The sequence below is a fragment of the Micromys minutus genome (genome assembly GCF_963924665.1).
Source record: "Micromys minutus genome assembly, chromosome: 15".
NCBI classification, from domain to species: domain Eukaryota; kingdom Metazoa; phylum Chordata; class Mammalia; order Rodentia; family Muridae; genus Micromys; species Micromys minutus.
This window is the reverse complement of record NC_137984.1, coordinates 13,146,069-13,172,262: the sequence shown is the minus strand read 5'-3', so window position 1 is coordinate 13,172,262 and position 26,194 is coordinate 13,146,069. Positions and strand designations below refer to the sequence as shown.

At 43.8% G+C, this 26,194-nt stretch overlaps 1 protein-coding gene across 1 annotated transcript in view; it reads right to left on the bottom strand.

The window, feature by feature from the left end:
- Nucleotides 1–5,662: 5,662 nt before the first annotated feature.
- The window catches only part of STMN2 (stathmin 2), a 41,448-nt gene continuing 20,916 nt past the window's right edge, over nucleotides 5,663–26,194 (bottom strand). The window contains exons 2-5 of the mRNA XM_080929485.1: nucleotides 24,261–24,356; nucleotides 20,580–20,752; nucleotides 11,172–11,363; nucleotides 5,663–6,204 (exon numbers count right to left, since the gene is read on the bottom strand). Of these exons, the coding sequence (XP_080785611.1) occupies nucleotides 6,145–6,204; nucleotides 11,172–11,363; nucleotides 20,580–20,752; nucleotides 24,261–24,356 (521 nt within the window). The 3' untranslated portion in view covers nucleotides 5,663–6,144. The remainder of the gene's footprint in view (nucleotides 6,205–11,171; nucleotides 11,364–20,579; nucleotides 20,753–24,260; nucleotides 24,357–26,194) is intronic.

Genomic DNA, 26,194 nt, shown 5'->3' with positions numbered 1-26,194 from the left:
ACCCACAGGCTTCCTTGTCCTCTGGGTTTTGAGTCTGTTTGGCCAACATGAGGTCATGGTTAGAATGAATAAAAGAGTTTTTTGCTGCTTGTATTTCCCAGGCCCTTCAACAGCCTGCGATGGTTTTACTTAGTAAGCTCCACTACCTGTAATAGAACTGTTGTCAACTTTCCCTTGCTTTGCCTTTGTAAGGTACTGTTTTCTGTTTCTTGCTGGATCTCCTAATAGGACAACCAGTAAAAACATAATGGCCCTTGGACACTCAAGCCCAGTGGGTAGCAAATGGACAGAAATAGTCACATAGATGCCAAGCGGGGCATATTTCTTGATGCCCCTGGCGATACATTCATGGAGAACTGAGGGCAAGGAAGACTAGTTAAGGGGGCAGAACGTGGAAATAGCTCAGTGGATAAGTTACTTGCTGTGCAAACATGAGGACAGATCCTCAGAACCCACCTAGGGTCACCTGTAATCCCAACATCCTGATGGCAAAACAAGGAGAGACAGAGACTTTAAGTTCAGTGGTCAGCTACCCCAGCTACCAAGAGACCTTACTTCCAACAAGTGAAAGGAAGACAGACACGTGAGATTTTCCTGTGACCTCCACACAAACACTATTCATACATGACAATCCAGGTGTCTGCATGCACACACAGGAACATGTACCCACATACAGATCTCTCTGCTCTGGGAATAAGATAGGGACAGAATAAAAAAAAAAAAATGTTTCCTATTCCGAGCCTTCCAAGTCTGGCCAGTGGGGTTGGCAGGATCTCTGAGGGGATCGGAGACTGTGCGTCTCTTCCCTTCAGAGAGAGCAGGGCTGAGGGTGTGTCCTGTTTAGTTCCACCCACCCAGCCATCGAGTCTCATGTGTGGGGGATGGCAACCTGCTTTTTAAATTTGCTTTTGGTCATAAGAACTTTGTTAGTCACTTTTCTCATCGGTGTGGCAAAATACCCAGAGCATAAGGAGGGCGGGGTGCAGTCTTCATGGGGGAAGGTCCAGGGGCAGGAGCAGAGGCCGTTGGTGGTCTGGAGCCTGCAGTTAGGAAGCAGGCAGAACACTCAGGCTCTTTTCTCCTTTCCCCACATTTGTCTTGTCTGGGAGGTCAGGCCCGTGTGATGCCGTTGCCTATTTTTTAGGTTGGATCAAGCCTCTCTGGAGACAAGCTCACAGACATAGCCAGAAGTGTGTTTCCTAGCTCCTCCCAAATGCAATCGAGCTAAAAGTGAAGGCAGGCGACTACTAGGACTGTATCAATGGAGGTAGGAGGGGGTGGGGCTGTGAGGTCGCCACACTGAGTTTGGTACATGACTAAATGGGACTTGGTGGTTTTCTAGTTGACATCTCTGTAAATGATGAGTTAAACATTTGGTGACCAGCAGGGTGGTGGCCATTGATGCAGCTCATTGAACATCCTGGGTTTTCTTCCTGAGATTATGATGGGGTGAGCCTTCTTGGCAGCTTGGTGTTGACGGGGTTCATACCACTTGCTTCGGTGTGGTCTGTGCTACTTCAGAGGGGAGGCTTTAGAACGGGCAGCGCTGGACAAGTCATGCTTACAATCTCCCTTCTCTACAGTGACCAGTAAAGTCAGCTCCGTTTGCTTTTGGCTCCAGAATGAGGAATGGCGCAGATGTAAGTAAATCCATGGCGACCCACGTTAGCTATTTCACAGGGGTAGCAAATGAAATATTCTGCTTTTAATTGATTGGGATAAAAAAACATTTTAAGATCACAGCCTGACCCAGACTTGAGTTGTAACGAACATCTTCTATGCAGACCATGACAGGGCATGGGGACCTGAAAGATCACGTCACACGTGTCGGAATGTGCAGTACTGTGCAAGGGGGTGGTGTTCTGGAGGAAAGAGGGATTCATGGGATACGTCAGTGTCACCCTTTACAGAAAGGGGAGGGTAGGGAAGTGACAGAAAGACCAGATCAGTGTGCAGAGGTGGCTGCAGACTGGGGCAGAGTGTGGCAGGAGGTGACAGTAAGAGTCTCAGAGGACAGGGCTGGTAGTCACGTAAGGGAAGACAGGATGAGGGACGATGTGACTGCTAACTAACTGATGGTACTTGCTGACCACTTGGAGATGTTAATGGACACAGAGGGGAGTCCAAGGTAGTTCGGAAGTTTGGCAAAGTTTGTTGTGGGCTCTGTGTTTGCCTTGCATTTTCCAGCCAATGGCCTGGGGTGTTTGTACTGGTTGTTCAAGCCAAGGACTCCATGTGGTCATCCTCAGCAGGCTGGCGGATGGTGCGGCCTAGCCTCGTGGTGCACTGTGCACTGTGCGCTCTGTTTTCTCTGCTGACAAGGTTGTGAAGAGCCCATAGGCATATCCCTAAGCCTGAGTCTGGATTGTTCTCCAAGGTTTCTTGTGGTAAAAACTTGGTCCTGACACAAATTTGGCCTGGTGAGATCTTTCTCTTCCTCTCCCTCCCTTTCTCTCTAGGTGAACAATTCTGTTCTGTCTTACACAGCCGCCATTTTATGCTATTTTTCCGTGGGCCCTAGCATAAAAATATTGAACAATCATGGGCTGAAACCTTTGAGACCATGAGATAAAATAAAACCTTGATAAAGTAAAAAACCTTTCTTGACTGTCCTAGGTGTTTGCACAGTTCTGGTGGCTTTTCTGTCACCTCAGGCTCTTGGGGAGAGAGCAGTATTTGCTGATATGTGGATGTTCTGTACATTCTTTTGGGTGTGGAAGACACGAGAGAGAGGAGTGACTCTTCCGATCAGTAGGATCTTGTGAGTTTTTCCCAGAACATGCCAGCGGCATTTACACAGTTTAAGCATGGCCCTCACCATACCAAGAGCGTGTTAAAGAAAAATCTCTATGTGGACTCAGACTATGCACTGAGTGCTTCACTAAATGGCATCACTCCCACAGATAGCTCTTTGTTTGTGCAGGGGCTGGAGAAACTCCAGAGGCCGTAAGCCTTTCTAAAACACTGCACACCGTGGTATGCCAAGGCACTGTCCTTGTCCTCTCCCGCTTCTCCCCATGCTCTGCCTAGGCAGCTCTTCCCTCTACGCTTTCACTACCCAGCAAGCAGGACGTCATTTCCTCCTCCTTGGCTTCCTTTCTGCGCGTGCACCTACAGTGTGAACAGGACTAAGTAAGCTTCCTTCATCCCCTGATCCTCACGGGACATACCACAACTGACTCAGATCGCCTCTGCCTAGCAACCACTGGGACAGTTTCACAGAGCTGTGTGTTTCTAGTGAGGCGTGGGGAGAATGTGGGACCAATGAGCATCTTGGCTTCAAGGGACAGAGCTCAGGGATAAATTCTAGAGGTGTGGGAAGGTCAGCAATCCTGGTTTTGTTTTTCTTTCTTTTTCAGGGCTGAAGATCAAATCCAGGGCCTAGTGCATGCCAGGCAAGTGGGAAATTCGCTGTTAACAGGCCCTCAAGATGACTTGGAGAACTGCTGGTCTAGGCTAACTTCGTAGACATCCTCTGTCTTCACCAGAGAAATGGGATTTGGCAGCACTTGCTGGAGAATTGTAATCCTGAGGTCAGTTGTAAGAGGCAGGCACTGGACTGGGGTGGGTCACTCACCTCTCTGGGTCCGAGTTTTCTTTTTCCTTTTCTTTTTTTAACATTATGCAGTGGGCCTGGGCTGTGATTTCTGTTTAGGGAGGGACACACCTAGTGTGATGCAGTACCAACCATTTTAATACTCAGAAAGCCTCATGGGAATGATATTTTCATTCATTGTGCCGAATGAACTGACGTACCGTTTACTGTGTTGGGGTCAAATTAAGCTTTGGGCTTGTGACCATTCACGGTCACATTTTCCTACTGATCTATGTAAACTCGTATGAAAATAGAGCTTGCTCTGTACTGATAAGGACTGCCAGTGTTTCAAAGCATGTGATACGGCTGGGGAGATGCCCTTGAGTTGACTTGGTGGCTCGCAATCATCTAACTCTAATCCTAGGAGATCTGGTGCCCTCTTCTGGCTTTCCTCAGTCACTGCACACATACATCCACATCCACAGCAATACTCAACAGACTAAATCCAAATAACAACAACAATGACAGACAATGATAATAATAGTACTACAGAATCTAAAGATTTTAAAAGCATTTGTATATTTTTTTTAATTAAAAAAATTTAAAGAGAACTTCTCACTATGTACACTTGCAATCCCAGCATTTGGGAGGCAGAGACAGCAACTTGAGGCCAACCTGATCTACAGAGAGTTCTAGTCTCGTCAACGCTGCATAGGAGACACTGTTTCACCGGCTTACACTTAGCCAGTGAGCTTGTGAGTGACAGTCCAATTTACTTATTCATAAATCTGCGCTGCTCCAATTATTTCTGACTTTCTGCTCAAAACTGGATGCTGTTTGTCTGGTCATGTAATACCCATCTGGGCCCCTGGCAGGACCCTGCCGGGCCCATGTGTGCAGCGTGCTCGTTGGCAGGACACGGTTTGGCAGTATGGTAGGGAAGTCACATTTTAACAGACGGCCCAAGCTGGGGGTGTCCTGTGGGCAGCATGACAGGACTTGAGGCGGTGCCAGGAGCCCCACCATTCCCAGAATGAGGCTTGATTGCTCAGGACTGCAAACCTGGACCTTCAGTTTCTCCTCCACTGTGCCTGTTGCTAAGGGGAACAGGTTGAAGGCCTTCCCCACTGTGTCAGCCTGTCCAAGGAAGTGGGGGAAAGGAGCGCCCTGCTGCTTCGCAAGGGAAGTCGACCAGCAGGCCACTGGCTTCCTCCAAACTCATTACTGCCTCTTTGCTCCCGAGACTGCCCAATCCAACAGCTCTCCAACTACAAGCTCAGCACCAGGCTCTGAGCATACAGGGCCGAGAGACCAGACCAAACGGTTATTAGTTCACAGAACTCCAATTCTTTATTTATCACAGCTTGCTCACAATGACATACAAGAAGAGAGCACTGACGAAGAGTAGATATGCAGGCAGCAACCTTCAGGAGTTGGGAGTTGGGGAGGAACAACTTCAGAACTGCAATAGGTACGGATGCTGGGTGTCTGCTGACTCTTATCGTTGGCACACATGCCCTGCCTAGCCCATTAACTGTGTCAGCGTCACAGATGGAGTGATTTGGTCTTGTTCATAGGCAGGATTGCCCTACACTGGGGAAGAAAGACCAGCTTGAGCAAAAGTCCACAGTGTTTGTGATTTTGTTTGTGTTTTTAATGCAACAACCAGCTCACAGTCTCCAAGTGGAAAAATATTTAGTAGCATTATGTTCTTGTACTACAGGCAAAAGCTTAAAATGAACATCATCACCCAATGCACCCACAGACAAGCCAACCGACACGTTAGTTAATTCATTCCATCAAAATAACTGAAAGAAGAGAAGTAAGCCCACTTCATGAAGAACATTCTGAACCCTCTGGCTTTGCGTTGTGTTCGGCACGTTAGAAGGCTCAGCCTTCCGCTTCTACCCTGATTGAGCTCAGCTCTGCCTTCCCATCCATCCATCTGTTTCTAAAACCCAAACACACGTGTGGCACATAATCCATGAGAAGCAGAAGGAAGTGCTATGACTGGTAGGTTTCCTTAGCCTGGCTTTGTGGTTTCTAGGCAGGAAGCAGATCATGAGCAGCCCAGTGTGGAGGTTCACATGGACACACAGTACGTGACCTAGGCGTGGTCGTGGTCAAGCTCAGAGATTATGAAGTCCTCTCGGCCATTAGGCAATGGTGGGTTTCTAGCACCATGGACTGTCTACTGACCTCATTTTTGGGTTGGAATGACAGGGCAGGGACTGAGTTCGACATGGGGAGCTTCCAAAAGAACAAACCTAGCAAATTCATCTGAGTGGAAAGACACAACAGCAGAAGCCTGTTACAGGACACGTAAGATTATGAAATAACTTGCATAATGCAATACTTGTATTTTTTAACAAAAATGTAAATATTTACAAAATAAGATCCAAGGTACTTTTTTTTTAAACATCAAGCAAAACATTCTGCAAAGAGACCGCATTGATTTTATTTTATTTTTGATTCTGTTTTTGTTTCGTTTTTCATAATGAGTTCTTTTTAAACCATGTCATACATTTCCCATACTGATATCGCATGATCCATTATAATATAGGCAGGGGGATTTACTATGGGAGGGGCGTGCCATACCCGCCATTGCTTCAGCCGGATAGTTCAACCTGCAGCTCCTTGTTCCTGCGCACCTCTGCAGCATGCCTCTCCTAGAAAACAGCGAGGGCAGAGGGGTCAGTCCGCGTGGTCCCAAGAGTTCAGAGCGCTGCTCTAGCCATTGCTGGACATGGTTGGTCCCAAATAACCCAGGGTGGCGTATACCTAAAGATAAGAATTCCTAAAGGGATTTTCTTCTCTTCATAATGGAAATGTGGGCCCAAGAGACATCACAGTATAGACTGTAAGACATATAGTGTCTTTATGATCTATACCCTTCCCTTGCTGCTGATCAACCCTGGAACCAAATGCCTTGTAAATTATAGGTGAACCTTTTACTGTGGAACTATAACTAATCAGCATCCTCCTCCTCCTCCTCATCATCAACAACAACAATACTATGTTCTTTTTTAAAACTATGATCAAAAGGCCAAATGAAAAATGATAAAAGAGAATATTGACTATACCGACTTCTGTATAGATTCAGAGACGGGCACTGACATATGACACCGATGGTTCCAGCATCTCTTAATTCTTTCTTTCCTTTTATTTTTTGGAGGGGGGCTATTTTAAGGCATCTGTGCTTGCCCATTGGTACTTTGGGAAACTGAGATCCACACTGTGCTCTCTGGCCTACACTGGCTAGTCAGTCCAGCAGAATCATCTTTTCAGGATACCTTGAATGCGTGGAGTTCCCAACCTTGCATCTAGACTGGTTACGGCTGTAAACATATACTCTAAGGGCCCCCTTTCTTCATAAAGGCTTCTCAAGAGGCCACAGATCAGTCCCACTGCTGTTTGCATCTAAGCACTTGCCAAAACAAACTCTTCCCTTTTATGGGGCAGTCCCATGGTTCAAAACAGGAGAATTCCTGTTCTTGTTTCCTTGGCTGTGTTGATGAGAAGGTCTCAACTGTGTCATTTCATGCTGGGCTCATTGCATGTGGTTGGTGCATATTTATTTCCATGAGGAAACTTCACTGATAAAGTTATTAGGCTTGGCTGGGGCATCAACCTTCTAAGGAGTGTATTGATGAAGAAAGATTGGGTCTAGTTTTTTTTTTTTTTTTACATCGGATGATCATAGGCACATAGCTTTGTATAAAGGTACTAAATGGCCGCTGAACTGAATTTTGAAATGTTAATTATTATTATAATATTGTCTATTTTCTATTTAGAACATTTTAAAATTGCTTTTCTCCTCAGATAGTTTCTTTGATTCAATCTTAATGATTTTGATCAGCTATAAAGTAAATCTTATCATTAAATTCTATCAAGGTTAAGTATAAGATTTATATTATATCACTGAACATGCATTTATTACCTATATCCATATAGATATAGATTAGATTAATTTTTTATATGTACAGTATTGTAGTAGAGATTCTGTTATACCCATTTTACAGAAGAAGAAATTAAGGAATAGGAAGGCTGAATAACTTTTCCAAGTTCATAAAGTAGCAGTTGGTTAGATTCAACATTAGTTATTTATGAATGTGAAAATGCTTTTAGACTTTCAGGTTTACGGAGTAGAGCAGAAAAAAGCTGTGATCCTCTAAAGCTTAACATTTTGAGGAAGTAGGAAGCTGACTCCAGAGAAAGATTTTTGGAGTAATGTAATTTAATCGGTTTAAATGAGCCTTTCACAAACATTGAAAAACCACAAAGACAAGGAAAAAAAGTATATGTAGGGAAATCAAGTTGTGTTTGGGAATGTGAGGAAATCAGAACAGATGCAGATGAGTTTTCTTTTGTTCAGTTATTATGAAGCAGAGCTGTGCTGGTGTCCCTTTCTCACACAGAGTCATTAGTGAAAGATGGGCTTGTATAAAAACTGGGAAGATGCGGACACCTTCCCTGCCCTGGAAGATGGCAGAGCTTCAAGCAGGAGCCACAACTCCACAGGATCCAGCACTACAATTACCATCGTTAGTTTACATCTACAGTGTGATATGCACACTCCTGATGTGTTGATGTGACTTTAACTGAAAGTGTTGGGAAAGCTAGGGTGGGCCTGCACATTAATGTCACCAGTCTGTGACATTGGTCAGAGGACTGCTCAATGACCAGAAAATTCCAGCTCAGAGCTGTGAAGGTAGCTGTGAGGCTTTGTCTACAGAGTTCACTAAGGACAGTGTCTACGGAGTTCACTAAGCATGCTGTCTATGGAACTCAGTAAGAATAATGTCATGAAATTCACCAGGGACAATATCTATGAAGTCATCTAAGGACTTACTTCTTCAGTAATGTCCATTTCATTATGGATCTCATACTTAATTTTTCAGGTATACGTGGATGTCCTAAATGTGCAGTAGCTAGGCCCATGCATATCTACATTTACAAAAGGATCTCTTTAATTTCTCCTGCCACTCCTCCTCAGGGAAATACAGTAGTATTTTGACACTGTAAACAGTACTTTTAAAGGAAGACATCTTTGAAAGGTGGCTTTGGGAAAACTTCTGGTCCTCTGAAGTATGTAATAGATATTTCTTACTAGAATCCAAGAAGTGTGAGGTCATTTTTTCCCTTCATTTATCTCTTAATGCCTCTTTAACGGCTGTAAGTATCAAATATAATAAGAACTGGAGTTAGATGACCTCTGGTAATAATTTCATGAGATACCATTTTCTAAGTTTATTTAAACGTAAGATGATGTCAGCACTGTTAGGTTCCTTTCTTATGAATGGTTATGAGCCAATGGTGTGAAAGAAAGGTCAGATATGAGTTGGGAGAGCTCGTAAAAGTCCTGATGCCATACATCAAGATGCTGGTGGTCATGGGATCAAGGACGGTGTGGAGTATGGCTTCTAATACTTATCATGCTGTGTTCAATGACTGAGAAAGATGATCAATTTCCGTTCAGAACACACCCTGGTCTGGGAGAGACCTGCATTCACATCTTCACTCTTAACTCCCCTTGCTTTATAATCTTGGCCAAATGCAGCAGGCTCTCTAAGGAACATGTTCTTTAGATGTGAAATGGAATAGCAATATTTTTTTGGTAGCCTTGCCGATCAGATTAAACATGATGATACATGCGAACATGCCCAGCCTTTATTGAGTAATCAGCAATGGCTGGGTTTAATCCCTTCCCTTATTACTTAATCCTCAGACACACTCAGTAGTAACTGCTCACACCAATGGCACTTGTGTATCAGAACAAGAAAGTGGATATAAGTCAGAAGAGAAGAACGGAAAGTAATAACACATGACTTCATCAGGATTAAAATCTATGCTTGTATTTTATCAATACTGCCTCATAGAGAAAGAACCTTGTTAAGGAAAATATTTTCACTTTAAGCTAAATCATCTTCTGCACTGTGGTTGTCACCAAAGTCATGGCTACGATGCATCTACTTGGTGCTGGTTGGGTTATTAAACTGCTCACAAAACTGCTCACTGTGCAGAGAGATCAGGTCTCTTTGTTCCTAAGTTCTACACTTCTTGTTACTGAGGCAAACCTAATTGTGTGTGCTTTGCTGGACACTCCTTTGATTTTGGTTTTGCTGTTGTGAGGTTTTGCAAATTTTATGAACTAGTTGACAAATAACATCAAGAGGGACAAGCTGTAGGTCTACATGCATCCTTCAGAACCGGTGTCTCTCCTGGACTGCTAGTGATGGTGTGGATAGTCAAGGTGTGGTTGGCTTAGCGTGAGATCAGCACGGTGCACCACTGTCAACTGCACTGGATGTTTTTGGGCCTGTGATGCAAGGGGAAGAATAGGAGCTCCCAGAAAGGACTTGTAAACTGAGGAAGAAGAGAGGAGAGAACAACAAAGGGAACTTGGCCGTCCTGGATCTCAGTGAAACACCTGCTTTGGTGCCACCACATGTGACCTGTGAAGAGCCATGGTCTGACCTGAGACATTGGGAGAGACAGGCCGTTGTTCTGAAGATCAAGGACACACCTACTTATAAATTTTAAAAAGTTAATCTAAAGTTGACTCTCCTGGCTTCTGCCCAAATACCTGGGCCGTGTTCACACATCTTTGAGAGGGACTCAGTGGTTTACTTTCTGTGTTGGAGCCCTGAGTGTTTTCTGGGCAGAGATCTCAAAACAAACAAACAAACAAAACAAAACAAACAAACCAACAGCAACAGAAAAACTCAGGAAGAACACATTCCGTCTAAAAGACCTCTGGGAAATAATATTTTTAGAAACTGTAGCTGGGTACCGTAGTACATGCCAGCAATCTGAGCTCTGAGTCTGAGGCAGGAGAATTATGAGATGGAGTGTAAACTCTCAGTACTTAGAAGACAATGTCAGTATCTCTCACGTCTCAGTGTCTGAGGTAAAAGAGCCACGAGAGCAGGCAGGGTTGATGAGACGGATGTAAAGGTCCATCTTTTTCAGAGTTCCTGTTTTTTTGAAGCTTAATCTACTTTCTGGAAATGGACAAAGCAAGACTATTCACAGCTACTATGTGAACTTTTTCAAAGGCAAGCTTTTGGGAGATGGAATGTGTGTGTGTGTGTGTGTGTGTGTGTGTGTGTGTGTGTACATGTGTGTACATGTACAGAGGGTTAATTAGAGGTCTGAGGACTCCAGAACATCATGAAATAATAGTCTCTCTGTCATGTTTCTCATGTTCCAGAGTTCCTTGTAGATTTTGTTGAATGGAGAAAATGGGCTTATGATAAATATATATTTTAAATTTAGTTTTTGTACTAAATATATGTTACTTTAAAGAAATATTTGTTAATTTTATATCAAGATTAAGTATTGTATTATAGCATTTATATCACCAGGTAAATATTATTCCAACACAATGACTTGTATAGGTGACACACACAATCGAAACCAGCCTTCCTGAGTCCACCATGTGGTGGGGGTGTTTGACTAGGCTCCCAGTGCTGATGTAGGGTTCCCTTACTCCACTACAGAATCAGGCCCCAGGGTCAAGCTACATGATTAACCCTCTGAGGCTGGCTGTCCTGCCCTGGTCCCTAGCCTACCCAGGGCTCCCCAAGCTGTACTGCATGGGAGTGTCCCCTGCTCTGCCCTTGGCTGCTCTTACCTTTTCCTGCAGACGTTCGATGATAGCAGCTAGATTAGCCTCGCGGTTTTCCTTAATTTGTTCCATTTTCAGGATCAGCTTCTCCTCCGCCATCTTGCTGAAGTTGTTGTTCTCTTCCAAAGCCTTCTGGAGGACTTCCCGCTCATGCTCTCTCTTCTCTGCCAACTGCTTCAGCACCTGGGCCTCCTGAGACTGGGGAGGAAGCACATCGTTTACACTCATCTGGATGCCCACTTGGCCTGATGCTAGACCTGGGGCTGCAGCAGCCACTCTCTCCACCCTGCGCCTTCTGTAGGGCAGCACTTCCAAGAGAATGTGTTGGCGGAGACATGGCTCCCTGAAGTTTTGGCTGGGAAGGTTTCTTAGAGATAATATTAGCTCTCATAGAGGAACCGTTTTGTGGACTATGTGGACAGTCTTTCCTTTCCTTTCCTTTCCTTTCCTTTCTTTTCCTTTCCTTTCCTTTCCTTTCCTTTCCTTTTTTTTCCTTTCCTTTTTTTTCCTTTCTAAAATAAGACGTTGCCAAGGGTTTATGCAACATGCAGTGTTAGAATGATCCTTAGCTTTCTGTGAGAACCTGAAGAAAATGGAAAGACCTGGGGCCTGGATTTTCTTTCCCTTATGCCCTCTTTTGCTGCCCCTCTAGTTCTGATTAAAGTGCAGGGTGGGCCCTGTAGGAACTGCTCAACTTTTGTTCATCAAATTCACTTTTTCTTTTTCTTACACACCTGTCCTCCCCTTTACCAGGAGCTGTAATAAGTTCTTTTGAGCTGAAGACATGGCTTTGTGGTAAAGGGCACTTGCTGCTCCTGAAGGGACCTGCGGTTTGATACCCATGACAGTCGCATGCAACTGTGATCTCCAGTTCTCGGAAATCCAGTGCCTTCCTCTGGCTCCCCGGACACCAGGCACACACACGGCATACAGACAGACATGCGGACAAAGCACCTCACACATTAAGTAAATGCTCTGTAGACACTTGAAAACATTTATACAAATTTAATGACCTCTTGGCCAAAAAAGAAGGAAGCCCTGGTTGTGACTGTCACTCCTTACTGTGGTCCTTTAGGAGTGAGGACAGAGACGTTGTATTAGCTGTGACTTATGCATGCAGCTTCTTCTGAGCCTCAGGAAGGTGTGTGGCTCTCTGCAACCATCATCACCAGGGGCTTGATAATGGCAGAGATCCCAGTACCTACCTGCTGAGACTGATTTCCAAAGTTCTTCAGTGAGGTCGAGGAATCTATACTTTTGATTAGTAACCCCAGAGATCCCATTGCTGGTGGGGCCACAGTCTACTTTTTGGAAGACACTTTGGATGTCGTCCTGCTTCAACCTTTAAATGCCAGGATTACAAGAGTAAACCAACATACCTTGCAGTATTAAAATCTCCCTCCCACCCCTGTGGTGTGTGTGTGTGTGTGTGAGTGTGTGTATGTGTGTATGTGTGTGTATGTGTGTGTATGTATGTGTGTGTATGTGTGTACGTATGTGTGTGTATATATATGTGTATGTTTGTGTATGTGTGTTTATGTGTTTGTGTGTGCATGTTTGTGTGTGTGCATGTTTGTGTGTACCCCAGTGCACTTACTTCCCTTTGCAGCTGTATGTTGAGGTCAGAGGTTAGTGTTGAAATGTAACCCAACACTGTTTCTCTGTACTATTCACTCATTTTTTTTTGAGATGTGGTCTCTTGCTGAATCCAGGATCCACCCACCTGTCTGTGACCTCGGGGTATACACAAGTGCCTAAATATTTACATGGATGCTGGGTATTTGAACTCAAATCCTCAGACCTGTGCAATAAGCTTCTTACTCACTGGGCAGTCTTCCCAGCTGTGGAAGTCACCACTTAAAGAAACCCTTCACTAGAACCTGGCTCGGGGGGAGGGGCTCTGAAGCTCCTCACAATTCTGCTGGTTCTGAAAGGTGGCCTATTGCCTGCTTACTGCAGCGTCCTGACAAGCTCTTCCTGCCTATCCCATCTCTGGGGATCTTCCTTGCAGAAAACCCAATTCTCCCCCGAATATGGCTTATTCCTGTGCCCATGCCGCCCAGGATGCAGGCTGGCTCTGGTTCCAGCATTTCTATCAGTGAGCAAATACACAGGAAGGTCAACAGTGGTGGCGCACGATCTAAACAAGTGGCTGTGTGTTCTACCAAATCCTCACCGCGTGCTCAGAGTTCCTACTGTGGCCTGGAGCTGGGCAGGCTAGGAGGCAGATGGGCTGAGATGGATGGAAGCTGATCAAAGCTGCTGCAATACACTGTTCACAGGTGAGTGCTTGGCCCCGAGGAGCGTGGCTGAGAGTGTGGTTCTGACACAGAAGGTCTCCGAGAATCCAAGTGGAGACTTGGACAAGACAGAGGCTAGTTGATAGGATGCAGAAGTAAGGTTGGGGGGGGGAGGGGGATAGAGTCACTCAGATGTGGCATCCCGGGAGATGTCACTTGAGCTCACTGTGTGAGAAATTGAGGCAGCCTGCCAGCGGGCCCTTCTGTGAACATCCTCATAAAGAACTGAGGATCACTGGAATGACTGCGAGAGGCCCACGGACGCCCGTGACGAGACAGGGAGGAAAGTTATTGTCCATGTAGGAACGCTGGAACATTTTGCAAAGAGGTTAATTAGCATCTCTTATGCCACTGAGTCTAAGAGTCTAATTACTGCACAAATGAACTGGATGATAAATCTGAGTTAACTGGTCTATAAAACTCACTTCCTTTATATACACATAAGAGATTTAAGACTACACTTTAGAGGCAATGGTTGTCCATGACTTTTGAAGTACACATTTCCCTGATGCTTCATCTTGTCCCCTCTCATCATTTGGCAGTATATTACTCGATACCCAGAACTACTCATCAAACGCCAAATCCCTTAGTTCCAGGATGCCTTTCCCTGAGTAGGCTGGATGCTGCCTCTGTGAACATCACCTTTCTCTAACGCTGAAAGCACCATTGACCCGGTGAAGGCGCAGAAACATGCTGAACCACGACAGTAGAGTGTATCTGTGTGGATCATCATGAAGCACTCACTTCATGCTAAAAAGTGGGGAGCCCAGAAAGAACCTCATGGAGTTATCATAAGGAGCCTTCTCCTCCTAAGCCTCAGATGGGTTTGCTGTGGTTCCCTTACAGAAAGAGAGTTTGGGTGATTTTCCTTGGCAAGAAGACCACTAACAGGAAGACTTCATGACCATGAAGCACTCCAACTTCCTGAATACTAAACTGTGACTCTATAAACCATCCCCCCCTTTTCCTATATGCCATATCGGGTGCCATTTTACAAGTTAGGATGCCACCTTCCAATGACAATTCCCAAAAGAATACAAACTTGCTGCACCATTCAGATAGACTGATGGCTGGGGGACCGTCAGTGGAAAGCATTGGAGTACTGCAGAGCCAGAACCTAATTGCACGTTGTCTCAGGCTATTTGGGGCCTTTGAAAAGTCATTATCCTTCTTTGTGTGTGACCTGGTGTCCGAGGGAGCACCACTTTACCCTTTGAGATGGAGAAGTCTGACAGACCACGAGGCTTCACCAAGCCCAAAGCCTCCCGAGGCTTACAACAGGTTTCTCTGCGTTGATGTGACCCGCCTCTCGTGTGTTCCCGCCTATTGTGTGTTTCCTCCAGTCTCTTTGAAGAGTGTCTTGGTTTATGATTCCCTTTGTTCTGCTAATAGAAACTGTAATAGAACCGTCACCATATCTTGACCTGTTATCATAGTTGCTCATAGTTGACTCAAGATTAAACCCTCATTACTTCTGCTTTGAGGAGAGATTTGTACTTTTGTGTGGCTACAACATGCCACTGAGAGAGAAGGTCATGTACCCTAGCATTATTGTAGGAGGTAGAGGGTCCTCCCATAAAGACTGAGAGCCAGCACCACGAAAAGGTTGGTGACTGTGTAAACTGCACCCAGTTCTGACCCCGTAGAGGCCATGGCTTGACAAATGCACAACTTCCTAAGGGGAAGGAGAGTGACCATCCTAAAGATCAGAGGTCAAATGGAGAAGCTGAGGCGACCAGGTTTGCCTGCTAATGAGTCCCTTTCATGGCGTTTCACTTAGAGCAAGGAGCTCACTTCTCTTTCAGAGAGAGGCTCATAGGTCATTAGAACCCATTGAGCAGAGATGTCAATCCGTGAATTAAGTCCTGTTGGACTGGTTTGAGTGGGGGAGACGTTTAATTTAGTCGGTTTAGTGTACAGTTTTATCAAGCCTGTATCATTAAACTTACACTGTTTTTCATGATCTTAATGTTTTAAGGCCAGTTTTAGTTGACCCAACCTATTTATACGTCTATTATTCATCAACCTGCTTATTCTATGTATTTCTGATAAAGACTGACTTATATTTAATATATATATATATATATAAAACGCAGTATGTGTCATCACTGTTTATCAGAACTGCTTTCCTTTGTAAAATCATTCAGTGCACCGCAGTCCTTGCAGGCCAGAGCTGGGTGCGTTTAAAGCCAGGAACAGTCAACCCCTTAATGCTGTCCCTTATCAGTCTGGCAAAGACTAATGTCCCCATTCTCACAGAACTTGTGTGACATGGGACATTTTACAAGTCATTTCTATAGGTGAGAGTGTGCTGGTTCTTTTTTTCCCCCCAGTTTGGCAAGAGATGTCAGTTGAGGATTTGCCCTCATCGGATTGGCCGTGAGCATATTTGTGGGCATTTTCTTGACCAATGATTGATGTAGAAAGGCCTAGCCCACAGTGGGCAGCACCACCCTGGGGCAGGTGGGCCTGGGCTGTATAAGGAAGCAGACTAAACAAGCCTGTGGGTGATTCCTAATTCCTAAACTAATTACTCCTTAGTCTCTGCTCCAGGTTCCGCCCTGAGTCCCTGGCCAGACTTCTCTCAGGGATAGATTGATACTTGGAAGTACAAGTTAAATGGCCTCCTTCCTTTCCAAGGTGCTTTTGGTCATGGCATTTGTCACAGTCATGGGAGATGTGAGAGCCTAGGATAATGGGTAAGAGAAGATAGAGTTTAGATGACTCTCCCAACGGCATTAGTTATTAAGTAGAGAGGTGAGTTCAACTGTAGACACTCTAAGAATCACCTGTTCTTGGGATGATTTGAAAGATACCTTTAAACTCAGTAGTATGCTGCAGATAATGAGAGCACAGGTTGCCTGAACTGGGACATGAGGGAAAGAGAAGCCATTAGAAAGGAGGCTGGCACAGCGGAGTGTCAGAGGCGCAGGCTGGGGATGTGTGCGAGCCTCCTGCGGTGCGGATGATGAGTGAATGCACACAGTGCCTGGCTGGCCAAAGTGTTAATGTCTTTTCCCAAATGTGGTCACTTGCAATATGAAGAGTTTAATTAAAAAAAAAAAAAGACATTGATTACCAGAGGTACTTCAATAGAGGAGAAAAAGCAAGAAAAGGTGACATTTTTTTTAGAACACATGTTTCGATCAGCTACACCATGGAGCATTAGTTCTGGCTGGAAGGAGCCTGCGAAGTGCCATCCAAGCTCGTCACCAGATGGTCGGTGCTATGACAGTGTGCACAGTGGACTAGGGACGTTGGGGAACGGCCAGTATATTTAGTACACGGCACATTTGATCCCCTGTGGAAATACTTGTTCAGCAGCTTTCCAGCCCTGAATTCAGAGAGCCCTGTCTGCACAACTTGGACTCCAGGCTCACAGAGGGCTTTTGGATTCCCAGCGACAGGCCGTAAACCCTCTAATAACTAACTGGGTTTGTCTTTACAAATCCCTAACAAAAAATCATGTGTTACGCCTCTGCCCAAGTCTACCTCTGTTCTTTTCTGGAATTAGGGTTATGGTAACTTAATGAGAAAATGCTCGCTACCTTAAGAGAACCAGGGATGTTGGAAGTAACAGTTGACTTTGTTCATAACAATATTAAAATATTATTAACACACATGTAAATGTGTGATTTCTGGGCAGAGTCTTCACACTTTGTAATGCATGGGAAAGGAAATAGGCCCAGGGCGGTGAGCCTGACTCCGCTGAATCCTGTTTCTTGGTTTTCAGCAGCTTCTTAAAATTTTTATTTATTTTTAAGATCTAGAAGCATTTATTCAATGCAAACACTTTTAATATCTCTTTATGGTTTACATAGTAGAGTCTGGCCTGGTGTCCCCCCTGTGTCTGTCCACTAGCGTGATACCACAGCCTTCAAAGCACACGGTCTTTACTCTTGCTTCAGTATGTCCCTAATTCTGAGAACATTTGTTTGATTTCCTTTTAATCTATCACAATCTCCTGTTTTCCCTATTTATCTAACACCATTTTTTCTAGTTTATCTTTTTTTTGTTGTTTGTCTGTTTGTTTCCAGACATGGTTTCTCTACTTAGTCCTGACTGTCCTAGAACTTCCTTCGTACATGAGGCTGACTCACAGAGATCCTCCTGCCTCCCGAGTGCTGGGATTAAAGGTGTGTGCCACCACCAGCTCCTGGCTCTAATTCACCCCTTTCAAAGCTGTGCTCTGATACAGTTTTATTTTTTCCTCTGCTGTCCTTTCTCTTAACTCAAAGCTGAGGTCCTTTAAGGCATCTGCAGCTTCCCCCCACCTCCTGTGCCTCATGGTGTTTCTCAACACAGCAGAACCTTCTGGCCCTAGGGCCTTTGCACCTGCTGCTCTTGCTACTGGAACATTCTATTCTCCTGCTTTGTTCCATAGCTCACTCTTGCCTTTGTGTTATATACCAACGTCTGCTTATGATTGGCTGCCAGTCCCTTAGCAAGAGGAAGCCTAGTTCCTGGAGTTAGGGTTAGGGTGAGGAGCAGGTCCGAGATAAACACCTGTCAGTTGTGCAATCACATCAGTTACAGCAGAAGTTATTTGGAAACTTACTGCCTCTAATTTTTCTCTGGGATGATGGTATGGGACACAGTGTTAACGTCGCTTGCATAGTGCTAGCTTAACATGGGAACTTTAATTTTTTTTAAATTTAATCTTTGTTTTATTCACCCAAAAGAGTAAACTTTGTGGCGCTATGGCAGGACCCGCTAACGCACATCTCTATCTTCGTGAAGTTTAATGGAGGCAATGGTTAAATAAGTAGGAAAGGAGGTAAATTATATTTTTACTAATCACGCCACGTTCTGGGAAGGGAGAGCCGGAACTGCTAATAGAGCGGAGAGTGAGAAAGGGCACACTCGGTCAGTCACGGGGACAGTATGTGAACAGAGACTATAGGAGGCCAGGAAAGGAGTGTCAGCCATCAGTCCAAAATGTGTCCTGTGCTGGCCCTGACAATGCCGCGGAATCACAGGACAGTTTTTACTTTCCAAACTCCTGCGCAGAGGCAGTTCCTAGAGGTGATACAGTTCAAAATTTCGAGCCAGAGTGACTATTTGGTATCAGTTCAAAAGCAGATGTTAAGTTTTCTTCCCATTCCTTATGGAAGTTGTTTGATCTAACAGCCCGGGGGACTGTTCGCTTGAGTGGCTACCGGCCACAGAGGGGTAGTGTGGACTGAAAGTCACTGCAGGGGTAAACCACACCATATGCTTAACCATGTATGAAAAGCTGGGTGAGGGTTACCTGCTTGTCCTTGACTGATATCCTCTGAGATATATACACTTGCTGAAGGTTCGTTAAGGAGCATGAAGAGTTTTTTTCACATGAGTGCTAATTAAGTCAGTACAATCCGATAGAAAAACAAAATCAATGGCTGAATGTTTAAGTTGGTACTTTCTCTGAATTACCTGCCCCTTTCTCCGAATTAAAACTCTACTACCGGAACATAATCCACATGGTGATTTCTTCACTGAAAAAAATCCAAATCGCACAATAAATTTAATGAGATACACCATTTTAAAAAAGGTTCCAAAAATATTTCTTTTCTGAGTGTCAAAATGTCGGCTGATTCTTTTGGTCAATGTCCATTAGCTGGACAATTAATTTCAAGTTCGATTTAATTGTTTAAATAACTGTTACTAGTTTACTGCTGTCAGGATGTAGGAGTTTTACAAGAACCATTAATTATTTGCCTCAGGGAGTTTTATAAGTTTCATAAATTAACACCCAGTTAATTTTTATTATCTCTGTGTTCTTTTCTCTTTGGTCATATTCTGAAATACCATCAGTGTACTTGAAGCTGAACTCTGCTTTCTGAATTTTAATGTTGGACCAGTCACTGATTTGTATTCTAAGCTCTGTGTCAAGTTTGGATGCTTGCGTGTGTGCGTGTCTGTCTGTCTGTCTGCTTCATGAGAACATCTTCCTGGGCTGTGCAATGTTCTTTATATATAAGGGACCTCCGCTTAGTGAGTGAGGAGTTAAATTTCCCAGGATGCAATAGGTTCTGCAGGGCTTTAGACAAGATGGTTGATTATGTCTATGAGTAACAGCACAAGAGGCAGCAAGAAAAGTTGTCTTGTGCATTTACCTGAATTAATAGCTCAGTTTCTGCATCTTAAATATAAATTTACAACAATATTAATAGATCATGGTGTTTAAGATAGTGACAGCTTTTTTTGTAGACAACATAAAAAGTATTGAAATAGGAATCTCATTCATGTAACAAATATAATTCATATTTATATAATTCATATCATAAAATTATATAATTTATATGATTCACAGGATAGAACTGTGTGTGCAGGATACGTGTAGTGGCCACATGAGTCTAAAGTACATCATGATCAAGCAAGTGGGAAATCCGGTGCAGAGATGGATTATGTAAAAGATGCTAGTGGGGAAAATGCAGTTCCCTGGGGCAGGATCATCCAGACAGAACATCTTTAATTCGTAAATTTGCCACCACATCTTATCTTACTGCTCTCAGATTTTTCAAAAATATTTATTTTTAATTATATGTGTGTGTGGTGGGTGTGGGGATTGTGGGTGGTGTGTGAAACTGAGTGTAGTTTCCTGTGGAAGCCAGAGGTGAGTCCTTGAAGTGGATGCTTGGAATGGAACCTGGGTTCCTTGTAAGAGCAGTAAGTGCTGTTAACCACTGAACTCTCCAGCCCTTGCGCCCCAGTCTTATTGGTCATAGTGTTCTTGTTATCCTACTGCAGAAAAATTCAAGGTGTTCAGATAGTGCAGCTCATTCCGGTATTATTGTCTCCCGGAATCTCTGATTGATTCTCTCTCTGTCTCATGTGTGTGTGCATGCACTCGCGTGTGTGTATCTGTGTAAAAACGTGGAAGGGAACAGAGGGGAGGAAGGAAGAAAGGAGAGACCTTAAAAACCTCTGTGAATTTGAGGCTAGCCTGGTCTACAGAGCAAGTTCTGAGATAGCCAACTCTACACAGAGGAACCCTGTCTCAAGAAAACAAAATAAGTCAAACCAAACCAAACCAAACCAAACCAAACCAAACCAAACCAAACCAAACCAAACCAAACCAAATCAAAACAACAAGGGCAACCATGAGAATGAAGCCCATGAAGAAGGTTACCTTTCTTCGTTCCTCTGCAGCCTCCAGCTTTTTCTGGATCTCCTCCAGAGACAGGTCTTTCTTCTTTGGAGAAGCTAGAGTTCGTGGAGCTTCTGAGATGGGAGATGGTGGCTTTAAGATCAGCTCAAAAGCCTGGCCAGAGGCACGTTTGTTAATCTGCTTCACCTCCATGTCTGTGGAAGGAACAGCGAGGGCGTTAAGTAGGCAGCCGGACCATGCAACTGCTTTACTGCCTTGGAGTCCAGCAACTGCATAGATGCTTTTGCTCACAAATTTAGAAAGTTGTCATTTGTGGCTGTGTAGATAAACCTGGAGTGCACTGTCGGTAAAGAGAGGCAGGAACAGAAAGACAGATGTCCTGTCCTCGTAGGTGCAGAGGACTGTGGCTGCTAAGGCTGATGGATTCTGGGCAGATAATGGCTCAGATAGTACAAATTTTCATCTGGACAGTTTAAATAGGTTCACAGGTCTCCTGGTTTGCTTTCTGTCACTGTGACAAAAAAAAAAAAAACAACTTAGGAGAAAAGGGTGTATTTGGCTCACACTTCTACATCCCAGCCCATCACCGACGGGAGCCAGGGCACAGACTTCAGCAGAAACCCGGAGGCTGAAACCGAAGCAGAGACGATGGAGCACACTGCTTAGCAGCTTCCTTTCTGTGTGCCTTGCCCAGGACCAGGGATAGCACCACCCACAGTCTGGACCCTCCCACATCAATCAAGAAAAGGCCCATAGACATGTGCTCATGCCAGTGTGGTGGAGGTAATCTCTAACTGAGGTTCCTTCTTCCTGGGTTACAAAAAAAAAAAAAAAAAAAAAAAATCTAACCAGTTCAATGTGATCTATGGTGATGATGTATTGTTATGCTTATGTTTAAAATCATTAGCATATCCTCATTGTACAAAGTGTTGGGCATGGTTATGACATTTTCCAACTTTCCTATCTAGCGCTTTGTATGTTTTCATACTAAGTCTCCTTGTTCCCAAATGTTCCTCCTCCTACTTTCTTATTATATATATATATATATAATATATGTATATTATATATAATATATATGTAATATTTATTATTTAAATATTATTTAAATATATATGAAAACATGTGAAAAAAGATGAGATATATGCCTCTCTGATTCTGATTTCCCTTGCTAATAAAGTGATCTTCAGTTTCATCTGTTCTTGAAAATGTCAATTTTTTTAAATGTAAGCTAAAACTCCATTTTATCAGTAGTCTAAGCATTTTTAATCTACTCTCTCTGGATTCTTGACACAAATACAAAATAACACATGAGGTAAGCATGTGCTAGATAACTCGATTTAACTATTATCAATGCATATTGTATTTCAAAACATGCATACTGTAGACACGCTCAATTTTAATTGTTAAACAGATGAACAACCCAAAAAATCGCTAGCTGTGCTTATCATTGGCTTATGTACTAACCAGAAGTAGATCACCAGACCTTCACATTTTAATCATATGTAGGATTATTAATAAGCTGATTGTCAGGCTTTCATATTTTAATCCTGTGCTATTATTTGTATTCTAAAATAATTTATAAAATAGAAAGTGATAGATAGGTAGTAACTTGGAGGACGTTTATAACTGCATAGCTCATCTGTAGGAAAAGGCACTGATTTCCTTAAAACTTCATGGTCAGTCTTCGGGCGTAGCCGAGAGCTCTGGTTTGAGCCTCATGCTATAGCCCTCTGGTCTTTGTTTGCAACCAGAAACTTCTCGGGACTAAGCCACTGCTACATGTTACTAATATTTCAGGTATAGGTGTCTCCTGGTACCCTCCAAGTTGGTTCCAAGATCCCCCAGGGGATTCCCAAAGACTCAATGGGCAAATCTCTTACTGTTCTTTTATTTAAGCTCCAGAAAGAGCCCTTTCTACTGTCCCTACATTGCTCAGATAATCACTATTCAGATGGAAATCCAAAGCCAAGTGGACATGTTAAAATCCGAGTCTCCACTGAGTTTTTAGAAGTGGCAGACAAGTGATGTGCTGTCTCCGGTTTCAAACAGCTCACACAGATTTGCTTTTCTGTTCCTCTTAGTCCGAAAGCATCAGAAGCCATTCCATCCCTTGTGTCCCAAGCATTTGGTATTCTCCTTGGGGACCATTTGTGGTTTAAGACTTGTCTACAGAGTTCCGAGTCCCAGGAAGGCAAGGACCACGCTGAATTCATCAGTGGATCTCGGTGACGGCACAGACTTTAGAGTCTCTTAGGAAACATCCAGATTCCTACTGACAGCGACATCTGACAGACAGCGAGTTGCTGATGTGTTGCCTCAGTGACCTTCCAGGAAGCGGGCATGCATTGCAATGGAAGTTTGGTTGCAGACTGACTGCTTACCTGCACACAGAGCTAGGTGTTTCTGCAAAGATAACCAGTCCCTCTAATGCTTACGCCATGAGAACAGAGCTGGAGGAAGAGTGGCTCTGAGTTCTCACGTGGACTTTAGAGCAGTTAAGGCTGGGTAAAGCTTGCTCTTTACATATGTGGGAAGGCAGAGTAACTGTGAACCAATCATGCATCAAAATGCCCCAGGGAGGGTTGGTACAGGTCGTGGCTCTACTTCAATTACATTGGCTGAATTAGGTGAGGTTGATACGGATCGTGTTGAAAGGATAGAGCAATAACTGGGACATGTACTACTCTCTCTCCAACATCCCTAGAGTAAATGATGTCCTAGGAGCCTATGTATTCTTTGGCCTGAGGCCCCCCACACAGGGGAAGATCCCGAAACCAAAGCGAACTAACCTAGTCACCACAATTGGGATAAAGCAAATCTAAAACCCAGCATTTCAGTGAAGTCAACCAGCAGCCTGGCCAGTGGTGCATGCCCTTAATCCTAACACTTGGGAGGCAAAGACCTGAGGATCTCTTGAATTTGAGGCCAGCCTGTGGTATACAGTGAATTCCAGGATAGACAGGACTATATAGAGAGACCCTGTCTCAAAAACAAAACGAAACAGCAACAACAAAAAAAGAACAGCCAACAACTCAAACAGAACCAGCAAATAAAATCAACTACAGAGTGTTATTTAGTTTTCTTCAACAAGGTCCTAAGTTCCCCAGGTTAACCTTGAACTTGCAAACCTCTTGCTTCAGTCTTCTGAGTGCTGGGATTTTAAGTCTGAACCATCATGGGCTGTATTGTTATTGTCTTCTTAATCCCTCTTTGCCTGTGACCTCAGTCACAAGTCAACTTTGTTTATGAATTTAATTATTATTATCAGCTTGCTTATAGTTACCCACAAAGTGTAGGACCTGTACTAAGACAGACAGTGGTGATGGTACATTTTCTCTTCTTTGAGTGGTCTAGGTAGAAAAAAATAACTTCATGCAAATTAGAACCTAATGTAATCGCTTAGTGTGTCTCATCATTTGAAAAGAAAAACCTTAGACATCTGGTGGATTGTGACGGGCTGATGAGGATGCCGGTAACGAGCCAGGGTGCTTCTTCCAAGACATTAACCTGCTGCTGCTGGCTCCGACCTCAAACCGTTGTGGGCAATAGGCGATCAGTAAGACCTACTGGCTGGACACAGCCCTACCAATGCTAAGATCTAGAGAACACTCATCTAGTTATGTTAGCGGCGCTGAGAGGAAAGTGCATAGCCAGTGTCTGCAGATTATACAGCTGGAGGTGTCTGTACCGCAGGTGACTCACCATCGTAGGTGTAGATGCTGATGTTGCGAGGCTCCGGGTAGAAGCAGGAGCAGATCAGTGACAGCATAGACAGCTCCTTCATCTTTTCCTTGTAGGCTGAAAGGGAAGAGTCAAGGTTAGGGTGGTTCTTTCCCAGGGTTTCCTCTTTAATGCCTATGTTAATCCGAACAATAAGTATAGCCTTCTACAGAAGGCAGGCTTCTTGACTTGCTTTCCCAATGGATGAGGGATGTAAAGAACTCTGATGCCTATGTTCATGCCTACAGGGGGATGAGGACTGCAGAGGTTAACTGAAAGTGAGTTAGATTAAAGTAAAAAAGGCTTTGAGATCCAGCAGGAAAACAGAGAAAATAGTGAAAAAACGGTGAAACCAACAAAATTACCAGAAGCAGGCACATGCGCATTGTAATTACTGTCAGTGTGAGTCTGCACATAAATTATGATCCTCAGGGGTTCACTATGCATCCTCACCATTCATTTGGGGATAGTCACAGAGCTCATCCTGAGGGTTGTTAAGCAGCTGTCCCCTCCAGGGAACTTTGTTTCTGTTTTCCCTTAATCTCCAGTGCATTTTCTCATCTTCCTCCCACATATACCGCACTGAGACTGGATAGCTGATCAGGATCTCCCTCTCTCTTACACACAGTCTGGGTACCAGCCTCACAGAGAAGCTGTAGATTGGACTGTGCTGGTTCCAACCCTTCCCTTCCCCTCTCTATGCCCGATCTTCCTCTTCTAATATGCCTGCCCAGGTTAGCATCTCATGGATGACACCAGGACAAGTATCTCAGGATTGGGAAGAGAGGGTGGGACACTTTCACTTTTGTGGGTCATTTAATTATGGAGATTAATTAAAGAAAACTGAAGAAAATGATGAGTATATTATATAGTAACTTGTGACAAGGAAACGGACATCCATGGCCTAGCAATGTAACACCCGTGAGTTGGCAGGACCTAAATCACCATTGTAGCCCAAGGGGCAGAGTTTAGACCTTGGGAAAAGAAGAAATTCCAAGAAGATGAATTTGAACTTTATTGACATTTTTAAAATTATGGTTGATTAGCAGGGTAACAGATCCAACAGATGTTTTACCATGTTTAACACACAGACTGCAGGTCATACATATCTGAAGATAGCTATGAATGTAGCCCAGCACAAAATTGTATTTAAAACTTCATGAGATTTATATCTGTTTTTTTTTTTTCTTTTGGAATTCAACTGTGTGTTCTCCAAGCCTGACTTTTGCAGGCGATATACCACAATGTCAAGAGGTTGACAAAAAACGCTAAACTAAGAAATTTCTAAGAAATTTTAAAGTCTACAGTCAACCTACTCAATTACTAATTTTATAAGGGAGGAAACTGAGTCTTACAGAGTTACAAAATAACTTTGTTCAGTGTAATTAGTGGCTCCCTACTTCTAAGTTAATGGAGGCTGACCTGGGAGGTTTTAAACACTGAAAAGGGTCCTTACCCATGGGCAGAAACTGGAGCTGTGAAGGCAAACTAGGACTTAAGGTCAACAGACATATTATCACCCCATACACTGTTCTAACTCTCTCATGGGGGTGGGGGTGGGGGACTGAAGTTGGCTTGGTGACTAAGAGCACTCAATGAGCTTCCCAGGACCCACACCAGGGGGCTCACAACTGTCTAGAACTCCAGGAATTGGATATCTCTGGCCTCCTCAGCCACCTGCAGTCACATACACATACCTGTGAGAGGATGCACATATTTATACATAATTAAAAATAATTATTTCAAAGTCTATCACAGAAGATTCCTAAAGATAACCCAGGCTTAAGATTCTTTCAGTTTCCCTGCTCACTCATGGTATTTGGATGCTCTGGCACAATACTCATAATGTTATTCACATCATATGCATAATGCTCGAAGGGAGCAAAAATCCACATGTTTGACCCAAAATCTATGAG